Source organism: Thunnus thynnus, chromosome 5 (genome assembly GCF_963924715.1).
Source record: "Thunnus thynnus chromosome 5, fThuThy2.1, whole genome shotgun sequence".
Classification (NCBI taxonomy): Eukaryota; Metazoa; Chordata; class Actinopteri; order Scombriformes; family Scombridae; genus Thunnus; species Thunnus thynnus.
In genome coordinates, this window is record NC_089521.1 from 23,607,560 (window position 1) to 23,626,633 (window position 19,074).

A 19,074-nucleotide genomic window follows, 5' to 3' on the forward strand; every position below is an offset into this window, starting at 1 on the left:
CTTGAAAAAACTAGAATACTTTCAAATTATGAGCCTCTGCAATATGAAGTATGAAAAACAAAAATAAAATTTACTACATACACCACACATAAAGAGAAACTACAAAGTGTATTGAAATACAATTAATCACAAATAAAATGGGGGGATAATGAAGTTGCAATAAATAATTAAATGCAAAAATTGCACTCGAAGGAATGATATTGGCTGTGTCTCGTGTCTGTAGAACATATGTTATATGTGTCCTGCTTATGCACATTTCAGATGCAGATCTTTTACTTTTCATTGTAATTTAGTCATCTGACAGCTATAGTTAGACACATCAGATTAAGATTTTACATAGAAAATCTATAATGAGTTAATAAAATATGATACCTTTTTATAGATTAAATTTCCCAGTAGCATATGCACTGGTTAGAATATTCTCCACATTGACAAACTACATTAAAATCCTGCTAACATGCTAATGCAACACGAATCAGATTATGAAAAATATAACACTGATAGGGGCCATGTGCTACTTACACTACATTATGTTGCTAATATGAATGTACTTTTACTTGTAAATGAACTTTTTTACACTGAGATATTACTAATTTTAGTACTTTAAGTAAAGGTGTGAATACGTCTTCCACAATTGGCAAACATAATGAAGTTTAGACATTTCCTCCAGTCGCCACCAGGCGATGGCAGCGCATTGATCTTTAGAAGCACGTTTTACCACCGAAGAAGAGCAGACCGGAACATGACCGAATGATTGTTTATGTTTTACATGCACCTGTAACGTTACACTAAGAGGGAAAGTCTGGTCTGCTGCGTAACTTGGATTTGGATATAAGGGTCTTTTAGGCCTTGGAGAAGCATGTAAAACGCACTTTGTGGTGAGAGGTATTCAAATCATTGTTTGGTGAGTTTTTTACGACCTCCCCGAGTTAGTATGATGCTAACTAGCTAGATTTGCTAACAACAGTAACGTTACAGATTTCTCATCCAGCTACAACATTAAGATTTAATTTCACATTCTTCATCGATCCTTAAATACTTGGATACTTTGGATAATTGCATTTGAAAGAAGGGAGAGCGGAGAAGCAATGTCCTCTGCAGAAGTCACTGTTTATGAAAAGAGGGTCCGTAAGGTGATCCATTACCTATTAAGTGTATATAATATTCTCTGGGTTTTAATCAATTAAATATTTAAATAAGTGGCTTAAATGAAGAAATTTAGACGTGTTGGTTTGTCTAAACCAGGCTTTCCTGTCCCCTTAGGGCTTTGTTGTGAAGTTATTTGTGGCATTGTGGGCTGGGGATGGTGTAGAAATGTTGTGGAGCTGGGGTCAGAGTTCATTTGAATGTTGTGTGTCAGTGTGTTTATAAGGCTCTTTTTTCTGTGTGTTTGAATATGCGATCAAAATGATCTGGGGTAAATGTGCTTATATGTGCAAAGCTAATACATTTTTCCATCATGTAGGTTCGTCATTCCCTTTCTGTGACATCTTGAGCATACCAGACAGGCAGCCAAAATCAAACCTTCAACAGTGAGTGAAAAGAGCTGCATTTTGCACGTTTTTTAAACAACCATTGCAATGTAATTTGTAGTCTTCAGACCTTGATCCCTAAATTGACTGTTTTGGCTGTAACACTTTCTTAAGCATTCAGAAATTTTCATTACACATGCTTAGCAGTGCACATTTTCCAACATCTTATGATGGCAATGTCGAGGAGGATGGATTAATCTGACTCTGTCCCTGCAGCCTGCTGCTCCTTCATTGTTATTTTTTCTAGTTGGTGAAAGAGGATTTTCCCACAGCCATTAGAGCTACTAACCTTTACAGGAGCGCTGTTTTCACTACAGGGTTTTAGAGGATCACTTGACATGAGTAATCATCTCTGTGATTAAAAAAAAGTGCATGCTAAATAGTTCATTCAAGAAATAATTTATATAGATTATATAGTTTAGGACTTTTAAGAACTGCCACAAAGTTTTTTCCAGCTTAAAAATGAGAAGAAAAGACTACTGGAGTGATAGGCCAGTAAGAGATACTTTTGCCCAAGCAGGTGTAAGGGAGGATCATGTCAATGTATGAGTGAATGAGAAAACTGTAGACCCTACTTGAAATGATGTCTGTTCCAAGTTTATGCCTGTTGAGCATTACCAGAAGGCCATGACTGACTTGAATTTTCTTGGCTGGGTTTGTGACAACTAGAACTGGTCAGCCAACAGCTTCCACCTCCCATTCCCTGTCAGCACCTCAATGGTGAAGGATGCCTGCAGCCTGGCAGCAGAGCAAGGCCTGTCTGTTGCCTCAGAGTTAGTGGAACTCTGAGAATGTATGGAGGTGTTGTGGTTGAAACTTTCAAAGATTGTGGCTACGATTTCTGGCTTGTCATACTTCACCAGAGTGGAGAGGAAGTCTTTGAGTCAAGGCACTACTCCACTGGATGATATACTGGCTACCGAGTTTTTCCTGGCTCAGCAAGTGGCATAGAGAGTAGAAAGCCTACTCCACTGCTTACCAGGAATGAAGACTCTGCACCCATGTATCACAGAAAGTACATGGCCTTTGTTGTGACTGCTTATAGAACAGTCTATTCAAGTTCATATGAAATGTTTTTGATTAGAAAATGTTCAGCTTTGTTTCATGTTATGCACAACTTAAAAGTCACTTCATAGCTGTACTTTGAACTCATAGTCTGACCAACACACAAATGCTTTCCATTTTTTTTCCTGTAGTGTCGTATCGACGTGGTCCAAAATCAATTAGAGAGGCTTATGAAGAGCACTTCTCAGGAATGGATACAAGAGAGGTGAGGGAAAAGGTTTTTCTGTCTATTTTGTTCATTTTTCTTTTGCCTCGCGGAATATTTTGTATAGTCTGTGTACTTACATGTAATGTTCTGTTTTCCTTGTCTGTCCCTTTATGTTGATACAGAGTTTACAAAGAGGAAACTGTAAAGGTCTATAATAAAATTAAATGGGCCCAAATAATATTAATCTGATTAGCTGGAACGTAAAGGGGATCTCAAATAAAACAATGAGATACAAAATGATTACACATTTGAAATCCCTATCATGTGATTTGGCAATGCCCCAGGCGACCCATCTAAAGGAAATAGAATCAGTTAAATTGAGACAAAGATGAGTGGGTCGAATTTTTTCAGCACCAGGCAGTGGATCTTCTAGAGGAGTCAGTGTTTTGATAGCAAAGAGAATATCATTTAGACTGTCAAAACGAATAGTTGATAAAGATGGTAGATACATAATTTTATCAGCTCTCCTACAAAATGAAAAATGGACTTTAATTAATGTGTGTCCTCCTAGCACTGGAGAGAATAATCAAAACTGAACTTGGTGTTGGCAAAATTTGCAGATTATCCCATTCTGATGGATGGAGACCTTAAAGGGAAACTTCAATATTTTTCAACCTGGACCCTATTTTCCCATCTTTTTGTGTCTAAGTGACTAATGGGGACACCAGTTTTTGAAATGGGTCCTTTTTGGTTTTGTTTTTTTTGTATTATTATGGTCACTGTCTCTTTATTCAAAAACATAATGAAAAATGTTGTTTTGCGTGTCCAAAATGTATTATTTGAGTAAGCCCTTACATAATTAGCAAGCAGAATTGGTTGGTCGTAAATAATCCCTTTTAACATGATACTGTAATTGTTATTTAAGTTGCAGTCTTGTGATTAGCTTCTTATGACCATGGTAGGTGTTTATGGTAGTTCTGTTCATTCATTAACTTATTATTCTCCATCAAAGACAGGAGAAGTCACTTTTTTAGGTCACGCTTTAGGGAGATATTGATGTTGTGTCCACTTTTAATTGTAAATGCAATGTTGATTTTCATCACAGTAATTGAGTTTAGGGTTTAAAATGGAAGTCCCTCCAAACATTCTGCCTACAAATATAAACTCTTTGTAAAGAACAGCTATATATTTAAACAATGCATGTTTTGTATCCATCTACGCTGAACTCTGGAGCTTTTTGAAGAACATGTTATTGGCTATATGAAGTTATTCCTAATTATTCTTCATGTAAAATATGATGTCATTTCAGGTGACAGTTCATCGAGTTGTCAATATTGTTGAAAAGAGGAGTTCTATGCCTCGGCCGGGGTTGGAATTTGACAGAGGCTTTAATGATGACCAATGGTATGGCGGTCCTCAAAATTACCAGGACGCAAGAGAATGTCACGGGGAAGGCAGTTACCCACACAGTGATCGTCGATACTTTGATGAAAACCCCAACTTTGGCAGTTTTCGCAGAAATTCCTCGCCCCCACGTAATGTAAGACAAGCTTGGAATGATTGCTCTATAAATTAAATGTGTTACCACCATTAAAGAAATCACAGCACTATAGCCAGATCAGTCTCTTTTTAAGTGTTGAATCGTCCTGATTATTTTAGCTGATCAAATAGAAACATCTGGAAATAGCATATCAATGTGTATGACCAACACAAGTATGTCAGAAAGATAACAACAGAATGGCAAATGACGTTTATTTAATTAGGTTCTTGTAGGCGTTTTTGTAGTTCCCAACAGTGCCATTAAACATAAGCATAAACTATCCACATTTGCAGCATTTCCCAATTAAGGTTGTTGTAATTGTGATTTTGTTTTTCAGGAGGCATCGTATTCACAGCTGCGTTATAACAGAGACGATTTGAGGCACCAGTTAGGCTCAAGGTAATTTATATTGATTATTTTATTTCAAAGGTTCCAAATTTGTTATCAATTTCTCTTAACATTCTGATGATGATGATGGTGACTGTCAGTGGCTTCGCTGAATTCTTACTGTAATGCATCAAACTGACCTCTAGGAGGAGGCAGAGTTCTGTCTTTGAAATGTGAATATAATCACGCTAATGGATATGTAATGACCTTTACATTTTGTGGCTTTCTTCGCATGTAATGTCATTGAGAAAAGATTGGTCAACCAACCTTATATGTGTAAAATCACTTTCAAATTCACATTCTTTGCTCCTAAACTCCACTCAATAGTTAAGAATTTAACATCTATTAGTACAAACTGTTCCTTCGGCAAATGCCTAAGAAGAAAAGTATAAGCATATTATTGTTATTAATTATGTGTGACCACACTGCTCTTAAGGTAAGCTCAAGAGCTTAACCCCACACAGAGCAGCTTAGTCCAGAAGTTATAACTCCTACATCAACAGACACTCTTCTTGCCCTGGCCACTTCAACATACCAACAGTTTACGGGCCCCCCCTTTCCAGGAGTCATACCAGGCTAGAGAGGGGGACAAAAGGCACTACTGTCTACTCACTCAGCCAAACAACCCCACCCCCCAACCCCCTACCCCACCCTAAGAGGAAAAACAGCTGGACCACTCCCTCTTCAGTCAAACACCCACACACACCTCAGATATTCCGAGCAGAACATGTCTTGTGTCTTTTTCGGTCAATTATATCCTTTCTGCCTTAAATTAAAATATATGTATACTGTAATATAATAATATAATAAAATCTATCTGTTGTTGTAATGCTAGTCAATATGTAGCAAGTGAGGTACATATTGGTCAAATTATTTAGTGTGTGAAGATGTACTTGATATTACTATTATTAAGTATTTTACCCACCTAAACTGCAAATTTAGACCCATATACAGTAATAGACAGTAGATACTATGTTATCTGGATACCTTGAATCATTATTCATAAACATACTTTCAAAACCAGACAGAGTCTTTTTATTTTGCCAACCGTGAACAATTTTGGACATGCTTCGGTAGGCATTCTGAGGCGTCAATCACATTTAATTGTTAAAGTGTTTGTGGCAACGCTGCATTTGAACATCATAGCCATTTGTTACTGCTTCAGTTTGTGGCTCTTGGATGTTTACCCTGGTGGATTGCCAATTTTAATTTATCATAATGCTTTAGGTGTTGGCAGAGTACATGGAAGTGACATTGAATTATAACTTTTAAGGTTCAAGTTGGATTAGTTTTGACCCTAACAAATGTTAAAGAACTTATATGTGTGGTATGACCGCATTAATTATGAAAATTTCAATTCATATAGAAGCCCTGGCAGTCTGTGCTAAGTTTCATTAAAACTTTGGCTGCTATTGAACAACACATCATCAATAAAATAGCGCTCCTGTAATAATGCTTCATCACTTCTATGAGAACAGTATTACAGCGCTTTGGTTCAGGGAAAGTTTATGCTTCAGCTTCTTCTCTAAAGAGGCAACTGATCGCCTCTCCCTGCATCCTATCTCCCAGACAGCGAGGCAGGAAGTCTGTCTGCAGGGTCCTTTCATGTACAAGGTGCTACAGCGGGCATGTTGACAAGGGGCCAAATATAAAATGACTCTCTAGCGCAAGACAGAAACTCCAGGCACTCTTGGCTCTGTAAGCCCAAGCAGCGCTCACACTCATGGGGAACAACAGTGCAGCTACGTGTGTAGGCTCTGTAACCCCTTAACATTCAACTATAAATCAAGCTTAAGCTGTGTGGGCTAAAAGCAAGCGCTGCATCACTGTAATGAAGTTCTGCAGTGGAGTGTTGGTGACACACACTTGAAACGCTTTTTTCTCGCTCCCTTGTGGAGGTTTTGCTTACAGATCATGAAATTAGTCAACTGTCTGATGTAGTGCTCCAAGTTATTAGTCACTCTCTTAATGAACATTCAAAGGCTACCATCCAAAATGAAGCTCTGTCTTGTTTTTGGAAGCTGCTTTTTAAAATCCATCCAGTTAATTAAAGTCAGGCTGTTATTTATTTATTTATTTATCTGTTTGGCTCTTTGTAGTTATCAAAGAAAGCAAAGGGAATAAAAATGCAAATATTATCAGTTGTTTTTGTTATATCTCTGGGGACCCACGGTTATTTTTATGCTGCATGACTCACCAACATATTGCATTGGTCTTGTTGTTTCTTGTTTTTTGTTGTGTAATGACTTAGTCGGAATTTTAGTTTCCTCCTACATAACTTTTTTTCTTGTCTTTTTAGATGTGTCCTGTACTGCATGACGGTAATTCAGTGTTTGGCAAATGGCAGGCTGAGTCTTGGCTACTTCAAACAGACCAGAGTCGTAAAAGTTCGAGGCCTTGTTAGACCTGCTCTTTGTTTGAGATGTAGCTTGAGTTCAGCCAGAGGTCGTGACAGCCAGGTGCCTTTGGGTCATTTATACCTCAGGACCTAAAGGTTGTTGTTCGAACACAAGCTTTGAGTCCGGAAAATCATAAAAACGAGGTGCAATGAACAATGACGTTCCAGTACTTGTGCCGGGCCCATCACATGTTAGATAAATGCTCTGAAATGGGTCGTTACATTACGCGGTTGAATAACAAATTTGGTGGCAGTGCTTTTGTGACTGCAGCTCCATACTAGGCTTAATCGTGGCTTCTGTCTTCAATTGAAGACAGATAGTACTGAAAGAAGACCAAAATTGGTCCAATTGTTGCTTGTGCCAAAGTGGAAGATTGCCTCCATTCCACAAATTGATCAGTGTGCCACAGTGCCCCACTAAGTCTGAATTTAAAACTTTGTGGTTTTGTCTTCTATTTATTCTGTTTCCATTGCTCATCTGAAGGCGTTCACTGACAAATATCCAACACTTTTTCTTTTTAAACCAGTAAAATTATGATCTTTGAATTTACACCTGATATACTCTTGATTTATTTATCATATTTCCCCCGAAACCTGTTTTCACCAAACAGTTGTTGCCAAGTTGTAGAGCAGACTTTCCAGTCATTGATGGTCTGCATTTTTTGTGTTTTCCAGGCACAGTGGCAGAGCTGGACCCTATTATCAAAAAAGAGGTCGAGGGTTAGCCCCTTCTCAAAGGTCAGTACCAGCCAGAAAAGACAAGTCAAGGCCCTCACATTCATATGGTTTTCTGGTATACATGTAACAAACTGCCAACTCTGTGAGCAAGCAGGGCTTAAAATCACTTGTTCAGTTTTTTGCTTACCTTCAAAGCTGACAAAATTAGTCTATAAAGAGAAATGACCAGATGCTTTTGTATTAATTGACATGCTGACACAGAAGTAAGTGTCCAATGTGCCAGGTGTTCATAATAGGACACATTACATTTATCAGAAACCTGTTTTTTTTTTATTATAGTCTCCCTCATTAGGAAAGTCTAAAAAAGCATAAAAGCTGATTTTATTATTTAGTTGAAGCCCCTCCTGTAGCAACTGACTTGCTCACAAAGAAGAATTAATGCCAAAAATTTGAAGGAAGTGACATAGATCCCCATGGCTAATATTATATATTATATCTATTTCAGTAGAGAAAACAGGCACTCCCAGTCTGGAATAAATGTACGGGATCGCTCTCCTACAAGAAGAGACGCCCAGCCACCTGTATTTGTCCGCTCCGGGTCAAACAGTAGCAACAGGAGCTTCTCCCCCGACAGGGACAAAAGCTACACCTATCAGCAGAACCAACAGAGGAGTAAGTATTAAAGGATAGGTTTTTGCTCAAAACAAAGACAGCGGATTTTGTCCCATATCACTTACATTGTAAGCGCAGTCGAGGAGGATCTTTTAATGGCCAGCGTGAACAGGAGGAATGATCACAGTGAGCAAAACCCAATTCAATGTTAAATGGGCACTTGACCATTGTTTTAAGACAAACTTGAAAAATCTTCAAGTCTTCTGTGAATCTCGAACAGCTCACGATTATGGATTTGAAAGTTATGACCTTGGACTGTGATCAGCTGAGAGGAATGACAGGAAGTTCTATCAGACAAGCTGAAAATGACAAGAAGAGCAGGGAGCTACCTCACAAAACCTCATAAATATCTACACACCTACTCATGAATATCAATTAAGAAACTGGTATAATAGCAGTAGTACTATATATTATACTATATACTATGTTATATCTCAGGTATTTCAATCACTGCATCATGTTAATCTGATGTTGCTTTTCCCATTTAAAAGCACACTATAAATAAAGAAAATAAAATATATTTTATCACAGTATGGGGGAGGCAGATCCATTTTGCACTCTCCTACTCTGACTTTCACCTTTTTCTTTCAAATCTGTCGCACAGAACTAGCAGTAATGGACCTAGCCGTCTGACCTGCTGCCCCTGCGGATAGTATGAAGTCCATTAACAAAGCACCCCCTCTGAATTACACTGACACTGTGATTGACCACAGCATGAAAAACCCTGAAGGAGCATAGATAGTGGGACTGCTGCAGTATTTACCCTCATCTTACAAAAAAATACAGATGAATACAACGTTTGTCTTTGCAGCTGTTAGACCTTCCGTAGTGACAACAATAGACATAATTTTACCAAAGCATACGCATAATTATAATGTCTGAAGGAATTAAGCCATTCCAGGTGAAGCATCTGTTTTCAAAGGTGGTGTGTAGTGTGAGGGGTCAGGGTGTGCTGAAACATGTTAAGATGTTAATTACACTAACACCACACACACTTTCAGAGTCTGGGAAAAAGGATACCCTGGGTTTATTGGTGGTGGTTTGGCTTTGGATTCAGAACCTGACCTTTTCTTCAGTGAGTTTATGTGGTGGTTTAACGATGTCTTCACAATCACTTTGGATCCCTCACTTTACATGCTTTCTTCTGACTTTTACAGGCTTTAGAGCTTTAATTAGCGATGCTGAGCTGGCTAAAATTTATGAATTTACATTTAATAAATGCTTGTTTTGAAGTGATCTGACTTAAGCAAGAGTATTAGGTTGAGGGGAAGAAGTGTGGACAATAATTTCACCAGTGCTTTGATTTCTAAGATGCATATGTAGATTATTGTGCTGAAAACTTAGCTTCTTGTACCACCCTTTGAAGATGCAATAAACCTGTGAGAAAACAGTTGTACCTCCCACCTCCACCCCCATCTGGGATACTAATTAGGCCAGCACAGCAGAGTACACTGAAATAAGGTTTAGGTGATGGGGTATGTATACTAGGCCTTGTCCTGCACACAGAGGCTCTGTGCAGTGTCTTTTTACAAATTCTTGGTTGATAATGACTGTTATTGGCGAGTAACATTGGAGCTGCTATCACCTGCATGGCCTGGTGTAGGGTTCAGGTGAATTGGCAGTAGGGGAGCAGTTGAAGGCCTCTGGGGCTCTTACAATGTGAAATGCAGCTCACTGTTCGCTGTGTCAAAGAGTGAGAGAGTCACCTTTATGCTACTGCATTTTGCAGAGTAAAGCGGTCAGCATGCTTCAAATGAAGTGCTTGTCAGATCATCAAACAGCGTCTAGAACCACCTCCCCCGAGACCTTTTAGACATTCTGGAGGGTGGGGTGGGGTGCGCCTAGCAATTTTTGTCTGCAATGAACAGTCTAAGATGCACGCCCACTTTATACAGCAAATGTCCATGTGTAGAGATGTGCAGAGGTGAGAACTATGCACACAGATACTTCTGTTACTTTTGGTACAGATGAGTGCATTTGAATAATTATTGCATCAAGCCACTCTGTTGGATTGGAAGCTTTTTGTGGCCATTCACTACAGTTATAAACCCTTTTGCTGTTAAACAATGTGTCATATTAACTGGTTTGTTTTAAGCATACCCCGACCTTAACACTGTTGTCTGTCTGTTTGCTCAAAACCGCAATATCTTGCCTGTCGGGCCTTTTTGCAGTCTCGGTCATGGAGAGAGAGCCAATCGGGGACTCCATAGCCCCGCTGAGGGACTCAGAATAAGATGGAGGTTTTATCTTGGCCCACTCCAATCACTATGGGAGATTCCTTCAGCAAAAATAAACAACTCGGCCATATTTGTTTCTTTCTAGACACATAGGAGCCAGCAGAGGACAATATTTCAATTTAGGCACAGCTGAACTCCTCGACCGCTATTGTGTGGGAGGCTCAAACAGGGGAGTATTAAAAACACAGTGATTTATTCTTTTCAGCTGCGTCATAGTGCCTTGGCTTCACGATTGTTCACAATGATAAGTGAGTTTTGTTTGATGTCTCAAAGTAGAAAGTAATTGTTCCTCGGGGTATTCTTAAAAAATCTGTTATTTTATGGTATTTTGCAGTTATTAGACAGCGCAGTGGAGAGAGCTGCGGAACGTGTGTACAGAGAGGGTAATCAAACACAACAAAGGTCTCTAACCAGATTTGAACCGGGGATGCTGCAGTTAACATGGCATGCATCCCAGACCACTGACCCACCAGAGTGCTCCCTCAGGGTTCATTTTAAAACCAAGCAAAATTTTAAAAAAAAAGAATGCTGTGGTAGTCTTTGAATTCTTCAGGTCAACCTCTTTTTTATAGTTTTGTTAAATGTAATTATATGAGGATGATTATCTGCTTGTTTACTCACTTTTACATTTCCATCTTTCATGATACTTTTCTCCATAGATAAGCCAAACGTGATGACAAGCCACACTCCCAGCAGCTCTGCAGAGGGGTCTCCTCACAGCTCAGGATCTTCAAAGGTAAAACTGATATTTGAATGCAGTGTCAACCAGCGTTGCTCACAAAAGAAAAATAAAATACAGCACAGGGCTGAATATCACATGAATATGTAAACACATTTCCCAATCATAGCAACAACTTTGGTAGAATAAATTTACTCCCCAGAAAAGCAAATGGAATTTGTTGCATAATTATATTGGCCCAAACTAAGGGTGCGAGCATTGTAGTCTCCCCTTTCTTTCTTCCTGGGATGAGATTATAACAACTTCAGAGTGTAAATGGTAGAGTTATGAGGTTTACTGGTGTGCAATTTTGCAGTATGATACCAATATTTGCTGGTGTTAATCAATATAATCAGATTTTTAGATATTTTATGATGAAACACATCCAACTTGGTTAATTGTAAGAATACATCACTTGGAATAGTATCATAATAATAATGAATAGAACAATAAGGGAAACAACAACATTATACCATCTCACCACTAGAGATTTATATTATTGCAATATTTGTTTTTGTATAATAAATGTAACTCCAGTGTTCACAGTGTTCACTAAAGCATTATCAAGCAATAATAATGCAACTTTGACAAAATAGGTAATATATAGTACATGACTCACAGTTAATGGGCTAAGACAGGCAAAACCACAAGTATGGTACTGTAAAGTCTAAAATGAAAAATATGTTGTCTTTGAATCATGGACATGTAGGTTGTGTTTCCTTTTAATTGCAAGTGCAACTTTTTGATGTATTTGTGACAGCGGGTCTGTTTACTGTTGACATGCGGCATGCATAATGAGGCATGTACGAAAACAAGAATTCAACACCCGCGAGTCGTCTCTATTTGAAACACTTTGAAATCAGAACCAGTTTCTAAACCCGGTGACCTCAGCTCTAACCCTTAACCTTTGGCCTGCTAGGAAAAACCTCCTGGATCTGCAGCGGAGACGGAGGACGCGGTAGCTGCCAGCATGGAGCCAAAGCCGACACCAGAGAAAGACTTAAAGGCTCGCCGGTTGGAAGCCATTCAGGCTAAGGCTCTGGAAATTGAGAAGGTAGTAAGATTTGCTCCGTGAAACAACACAAATGCTGTGAATTCTCTAATTTCCTGATTCTGTGTATGTCATAAATTAGCACGTCAACATTGTCATTGTTCAGTCTGAACCTTTCTCAATTAGAATCACTGGCTCTTACTATATATACACTCTACCATACTATACTATACTGTACTACACATGGCAAAAATGTTAATCTTAACCTGACATTTTCTAATATTGAGCCTTAAAATATTTTCTTAAAACACATGGAAAATTCTGCAGATGAGGTTATGATTGAGGTGACATTTTATTCATTTTGGAACAGCAGTCTGTTTCATTCTGCATTGTTTCAGATTCTGATACAAGACAATGCACAGCAGTGTGTGTGTACAGCAGTCAGTCAGTAGAGGCTGACCCACGATTGACTCTGTTAAACCACACCTGACCACCCTTAATATTCAGAGTCAAGATGTTTATACAGGTCAGGGAGCATGTCAGGGGGGTTGGTGAGAGATTAAAGTGGAGCACTACAATATTAAACAATACACATACTGTATTAGGGTAACAAGTTTGTTCATTCTGTATAGCCGCTGAGACAATACAGGCCCATAATCAAGGTTCCTAAAGGGTTTTTACCTTATTGTGTTTCATTGAGTGTCCTGTGTTACATGCAAGGGTCTGACCTTAATATCGAAGTGATTCGTCCTTCACTTGCATTATGTTGTAACTTGGAGTATAGAGTTGATATAAAAGGTGTATAAATGTGCCCTGGCGTGCAACTCATAACATTTATGAAACACTGTATTTGAGAGGCATTTTTTTGGTGTAGAGCAGAAGGATGAGTCAGCAGAAAAGTCCTCGATACCTCAAGTTGTGACGCCTCTCGTGGCGTGCTATTTGGAGTTTCTTCCCTCCCCTTCATCGCTCTGCACTACAGTACCACTTATCTGTTCCCGTTAAAGCAGGGCAGGAATTGCCCTGCAGGATGCAGGCGGCCCACCCACAGTGTGGTACGTCTCCTGGCATTAGCACACATATGCTTACCCTGCCATTTCCAACTTCTTCTACAGACGTGGTGAGAGGCAAAAACCTCTACTGTGTCTTTACTGTAACATCTGCCCCGGGCTCAGTTAAACACACACTGATCCATTGCTGCTGTCGATTGCCAAGCTGAGCAGATCAGGTAGTGGGCAAAGCTGGTCTGAGCTCAGACCTCCTGAACTGCACCAATGCACAGCAGTTGTAAGATGACTCTCTCTCATACACCACATAAACGCATTTCCTAATTTCCTAAATATGCCATTTGTCTATTTTTCAGCAAGGTCATAATACTGTGTACAAGCCTGTTAGCATAAGTCTGGTTCTGTTGAAAATTCATTTGTCACACCAGCGTTGTTGTTCAGCCAATAATTTGTAATACATACTTTCTGTGGGTGTTTCAGGGTTATAAAGGACATCGAAAACCTCAAACAAATTCATCGACACAGTAAACATTCTTGCTTATGACCCTTCCCGTCATAACATGCTTCAAAAGTTTAAATCATTTCATTACAGACATAATGAAAAAACACGCTGTTGTTTTGTAAACCTTCATCACAATACATCATTGCCCATTTTTTCTGAAATCACAGATGAGAAGAGAGAAGCTGTTTATTATTCCGGGGATTCACCGCAGAACAAATGAGCATATAAAATAACAACAACAACATAGGAACTCGGAAAATATCCATTCAAAATTCAGCTAAGTGCCTGGGAGTGATTTTCAGAGAAGTCCATTCATCATCTCAATCAGCACAAATGAAACATATCCATTTCAGCTATTAGCCCCTCCATCGAGAGGTCCGGTTTGCAGCTTGAGTGATTAAAATGGTTCTTTTAATATCACCTAATGTGTACCAGCCCTCAAGTCATTACCCTACTTCCCTTATTATGCAGGACCCCTGCCTGCATCAGTGCTCATTTGAACAGAGCCTCACTAAATGTCCATGTGAGAGCCGTATGTATAATCTCACTCAGACCCCTAACTCCCCAACCCCCACCCAGTATCCCAGTGCACACTCCTGTCGTTATGTTCACAATTTGGACCTCCACAAACATCCGATTTGGGCAGAAGCCCGCTTTTTAAGGCTCCTCCTCAAGGCCCCTAGTGTTGCTGTTTCTCTCGGGGCTCCCGTCCTGTGTGGCCCCATAGTATCAGGCTTAAAGATCAGCTCATAGCTCCCACTCTAGGGAGGGAATTTAGGCAGAACCGCGCCGTAACCTTTTCTCACAACACACAGAGAACGCTCAGGTCAAAAGCACCCTTCTTGTTTGTTCAAGTAACATGGGAGCAAGTTTTTTACAGAAATAACAGCCTGTTTGAAGTCACTCCACGATCGATCAGTACTGTAATAAACATGGAGCGATGCACTTCATCTCTCCACAAATTTACATGCATAGTCATGTGCATATGCGCACATGATAGCTTACAGTCCTCTAAGCCGCAGTACAATCAAAGGGAAAGCTCTTAATTTGAGTTCATAGTTCATTATAAGGCCACTTTTTCCGCCCCTCTCCTCATCCTTCTCTGAAGCTTTCAAGTGTGTAAAACTGTGTATATAGGATATAATGAAGTGAAAATGTAATCACTGTCAACAAAGGCTGTAGCTTGGGAAAAGCTTAGGAAGGTTTTGTTTTGAAAGATGGCAAACATAATCAGTCTTAAGTGATTAGAGGGGTACTGGCTTGTGGGATATTCACCACATGTTTGTGTCTCATTTAGCCCATGTTTCCTCTCACGTCGTTAAACCTGGAAACAATTTTTGCTTCTCCTAAATAATGCTCACTTTGTGAAAATGTTGTACAAATGAGAAATCCGCACTTAAGAGATAGTAGGAAGCCACCTGAACTTTAGACTGTTTAATATAAAGTTATGATCAGATAATAGAAAAGGTTCGCAACAGCCCGGCATGTGGTAGCTCATATTATACAGTATGAAGACAGAGAAGGAAAACCTGTGTTGTTGAATGAAGTTGACCCTGAGCTTAGCTGGCCACACGTGTCGTGAGTCTCTCACTTCCTTGTGGTCGAAACTGAGGACTGTTATTATGTGGGGCCGCGAATTCGCTTGACATGATCTGCAGACATTAAAGCATCAGCCTGAGTCCAAACATATCCCACAGTCTGGGATATTTTCGTCAGGTTTTTCGACTCGCCTTCCCCTGTGTATGTACAGAGTATGTTGTGATACACCGATAATAACCTGTGTTCCCGTAACATTCATAGCTGTTACAGTAATTCAATCTTACCATAACATTTGGTGCATTTTTCCCTGAAACTGGAGCAAACGGCGTTCCTATTCCATGTACTGTAAGACAGAATGTGGGTTAAGGATGCGTGAATGAACTGATGGGTGTTCATCAGCTATCTGAACATGCTGTAGCTAGTTCAGCAGGGGAATTATCAGGGGAGGAGGGAGAGAAAGAGAAATAAAATAAAGCTGTTAAGGAGAGCTGAAGTCATCTAGGGGCTGGAGGCATTGCCGTTTTTTGAACTTTGTCGTAATGATCAGGTAGAGCATAAAATGGAGACCCTTCATTTTCTTCTTCAAGTTGTGCGTCTGTGTAATTTTATTATTTTACTTACCTTATGTAGCCTGCTTTTGTCTCAGTCTGACACACACTAAAATTGTTCATTTGGAATTTTTTCTCCCCAGCAGGTACTCTCAGTAGCCTCGCTCAGCCTTTCATTTGTTTGTTTTAACGTGGGACCTTTCTTTTGCTTGAAAAACAAGTGAGCGGTTCCCATGTGGTGAATTGTTTCCATCTTTATTGTTCCAACCTGAATGTCATATTATTTTTGTTTCCTTGACTTTTTCTGTGTGTGAAAAGCCCCACCCAGCTGAGCTCCCTCTCACATTTTGGTCATAAAGATCTTCGTGATATGGATGGTGGCAAATTTCACATTTCTTTTTTTTTTTTATTGTGGACTCACAGTCCTACATTGGATTTTTGTTCTTTTCTCCCACAGTGATGAAAGTTATACCCTTCAATATAGTATATCTAGTGTAGCACAGTACTTTAGACACTTTTTATTGCTCAAAATGGTCATGAAATTCCCATCACTGTATAGTAAAGTGGTGTGACAGTGATAAAATGAATTTATGAACGCTCTCGTGATCGTGATACAAATTGATGGATACACGATCATGAGTTAGCTTAGATACACATTATGTAATGTGTATCTAGGCAAAGAAACAGCAGTTGTGGTTTTAAATTTCCCCATAACTGACAGAACCCTGGAATATAGCCCTTTAACCGGTTAACCTCACATTCTGCTCAAGACCGGACATTGATTTAAGTTGACAGGCAGTATTTTTCTTTTCAAAGTTACCAAAGGTGATGGCTTGTGTTATATTGCATTTAACAGACAGTTAATGTTAGATGAGATACTGTCAACTAAATATGGGTGACAACTAAGGCTTGCATAGCCCACATTCCTAAAATGGCTATGTGGTCTGAACATGAAAGGAAGCTGCAACTATTTAATTAAATCACCTCTTTGATGACGTTGTCATATTTCCTGACATTTCAGTAAAATTGATGTAAAGAGTGACTGTTTGACAGCAGATCCTAAAATATAAAGCTTAATCATCTCTAAAAAATGGATATTTTAGAGATGAAATGTTCTTGGAGGTCAATACAGTATGTCCTCTAAGGGCACATATATTAGCCTGTTTTTGTAAGTCGATGTGTATCTAATCTAAACTAGTAATTGGATTGGATTTCTTACTTATATTGGCCTACACAGTGGTTTTTTTAAGCCACAGAAAAGCATTCTGTCTACCCCAGTGACTCTAATTTGAGGGGCGACGTGATCTGGCCTGCATTAACTCAACCCTGGAGGACCCCGTTGTCCCGGACTGCTCTTTGACAGGCTAGTGTAGCCCTAAACCTCTAGGCGGCTTCAGGGCAGGGTCACACATTAAGCTTTTTTCTCCCCAGGTGATAAAGATGTTGTGAGCTTGCACCTGGGACACTAATAAAGAACTTAACAGCCTAGTTTTGGGTCGGCAATAAAATCTGTGAGGGATGTGAGAGCTTGTTACAATGTGGTGTGAAAGAATGCTACAGCGCCGCTTACATACTTTGACACCTCATGGGCGGACATGCACTTGAATAGGTTTGCATACACACATTCACACACACCTGTTTCATGGAATACACCAATTTAGCAGGAATGGGTTCATTAAGTTCACAGTTCGGTGTTGATATATGAGGAGCATTCAAAAGGCTGTGACGTAGACATGCTTGCTTGTGAGGTCAGTTGAATTTTCTTTTCAATGGGCTCATAAATAATATCAATGAATTAATAAATTATAAACACATTTTCTTTAATACAGTATTTGTTACGCTATTTCTGTATGAATAAAGTGGTTCAATTGGAATAAAAACAATGAACCATCAAACTCAGCCATAAGGTGCATAATGTTGTAACTTGCAAACTTGGAAGGCAATACAATACTCAAATATATACTTCATTGTGTTAAATTAAAGAGCAAAATGTACAACAATTTATTTGATACTGTCATGTTCTTTTAATTCAAAAATGTTGGGCACTGTCTTTTAAACTTCTTTGGATCATTAGTATTGACATTTCTGCCATTATTGTTTTATGTGCAGCATTACAGACAGGATTGTGAGACATTTCGCACAGTGGTGAAGATGTTGGTGGCTAAGGAACCCAGTTTGGATAATCTACTACAAGCTTCACTGGATGAAAACCTGTTGGAGATCAAACAGCGCTGCCTAGATGCCCTCAGGCACTTTGTGAAGGAGCTGGACGAGGTATTAGAGCAGCCGGACACCTTAGCGCAAGCCAAAGGTGAAAAACCACTCAAGTGACAACATGGAGTCTTAAAATCTTATTTTTGGAGGAAGTAGAAAAATGTCCCAGGAGATTGACAAGCTTAACTATTTATATAATTTTTTTTTTTACTTTTATTCATGCATTATTCATTATGTTTTTCCGTCAACTTATAGGAACAGTGATCTTTTTATTTTTTAAAATGGATTCATATGTTTTAGAAACAAAAGACAATATCTCTGGTGGTGGCGCTTTTCCACTTGCAAACATAAACAAGATTTAAGACTCAAAGCTAGATTAATAATTGTTAAAATGAATATGTTGTTACTGAAATACCCATAGTATTCAAAGGGGATCTGTGGAGTGAAATGCACAAGGTAAAAACTATGAAAGCCTGAATAGTTCGAGTTTGACACTTTGGGTGGGTTTTTACTATGAGCTACATTAAGGACAAACTGTTAAATATTACATTCAGTTGATTACAGACTACATCTGAGATGGAAATAAGTGAAATGTTTGATCATTTACTCAGCTAGAAGCTTGGTCTTACTGTTCAATCCCACCAATTAAGAGCACTAGCAGAATGAATGAGTCAAATATTGAAATGTTCCAATTATAACCTTTTTCTCAGTCTTCATTGATAAGTGGAGACTTGTGCTAAACTCTGTGGAAGCGGCAAGTGCAACTAACATTGACTGTAATGCAAGTATTCTGGGACCAGCATAAAAGAGTCCAGCTCTACATTGTGTTTTTCAGTGCAGCACTATTTTATACAAAAACAGATTAATTTTTATTTTATTTTTTTTAAATTTTCAGTTG

General features: G+C 39.0%; 1 protein-coding gene across 4 annotated transcripts; it reads left to right on the forward strand.

Annotated features, from left to right (window-relative positions):
* The first annotated feature begins 709 nt into the window (after window positions 1–709).
* LOC137183309 (periphilin-1) lies at window positions 710–19,018 on the forward strand. Of its 4 annotated transcripts, none has more exons than XM_067590282.1 (10): window positions 710–904; window positions 1,466–1,532; window positions 2,729–2,802; window positions 4,055–4,285; window positions 4,623–4,684; window positions 7,746–7,808; window positions 8,257–8,420; window positions 11,317–11,393; window positions 12,295–12,429; window positions 18,072–19,018. In XM_067590282.1, coding segments are annotated over exons 2-10 (1,029 nt in total). In that variant the 5' UTR covers window positions 710–904; window positions 1,466–1,531; the 3' UTR covers window positions 18,294–19,018. The 4 variants fall into 4 exon arrangements, with proteins under 4 accessions (XP_067446383.1, XP_067446380.1, XP_067446382.1 ...); XM_067590279.1 differs by having other exon boundaries at window positions 711–904; window positions 8,254–8,420; XM_067590281.1 differs by having other exon boundaries at window positions 711–885; window positions 8,254–8,420.
* The last annotated feature ends 56 nt before the right edge of the window (window positions 19,019–19,074 follow it).

What these genes read in the sequence shown, in the direction of transcription:
- LOC137183309 (XM_067590279.1), top strand. An exon ending in CAGGAATGGATACAAGAGAG is followed by an intron (nt 2,803 to 4,054) that starts GTGAGGGAAAAG and finishes ATGTCATTTCAG; the next exon opens with GTGACAGTTCATCGAGTTGT. An exon ending in GGGTTAGCCCCTTCTCAAAG is followed by an intron (nt 7,809 to 8,253) that starts GTCAGTACCAGC and finishes TATCTATTTCAG; the next exon opens with TAGAGAAAACAGGCACTCCC.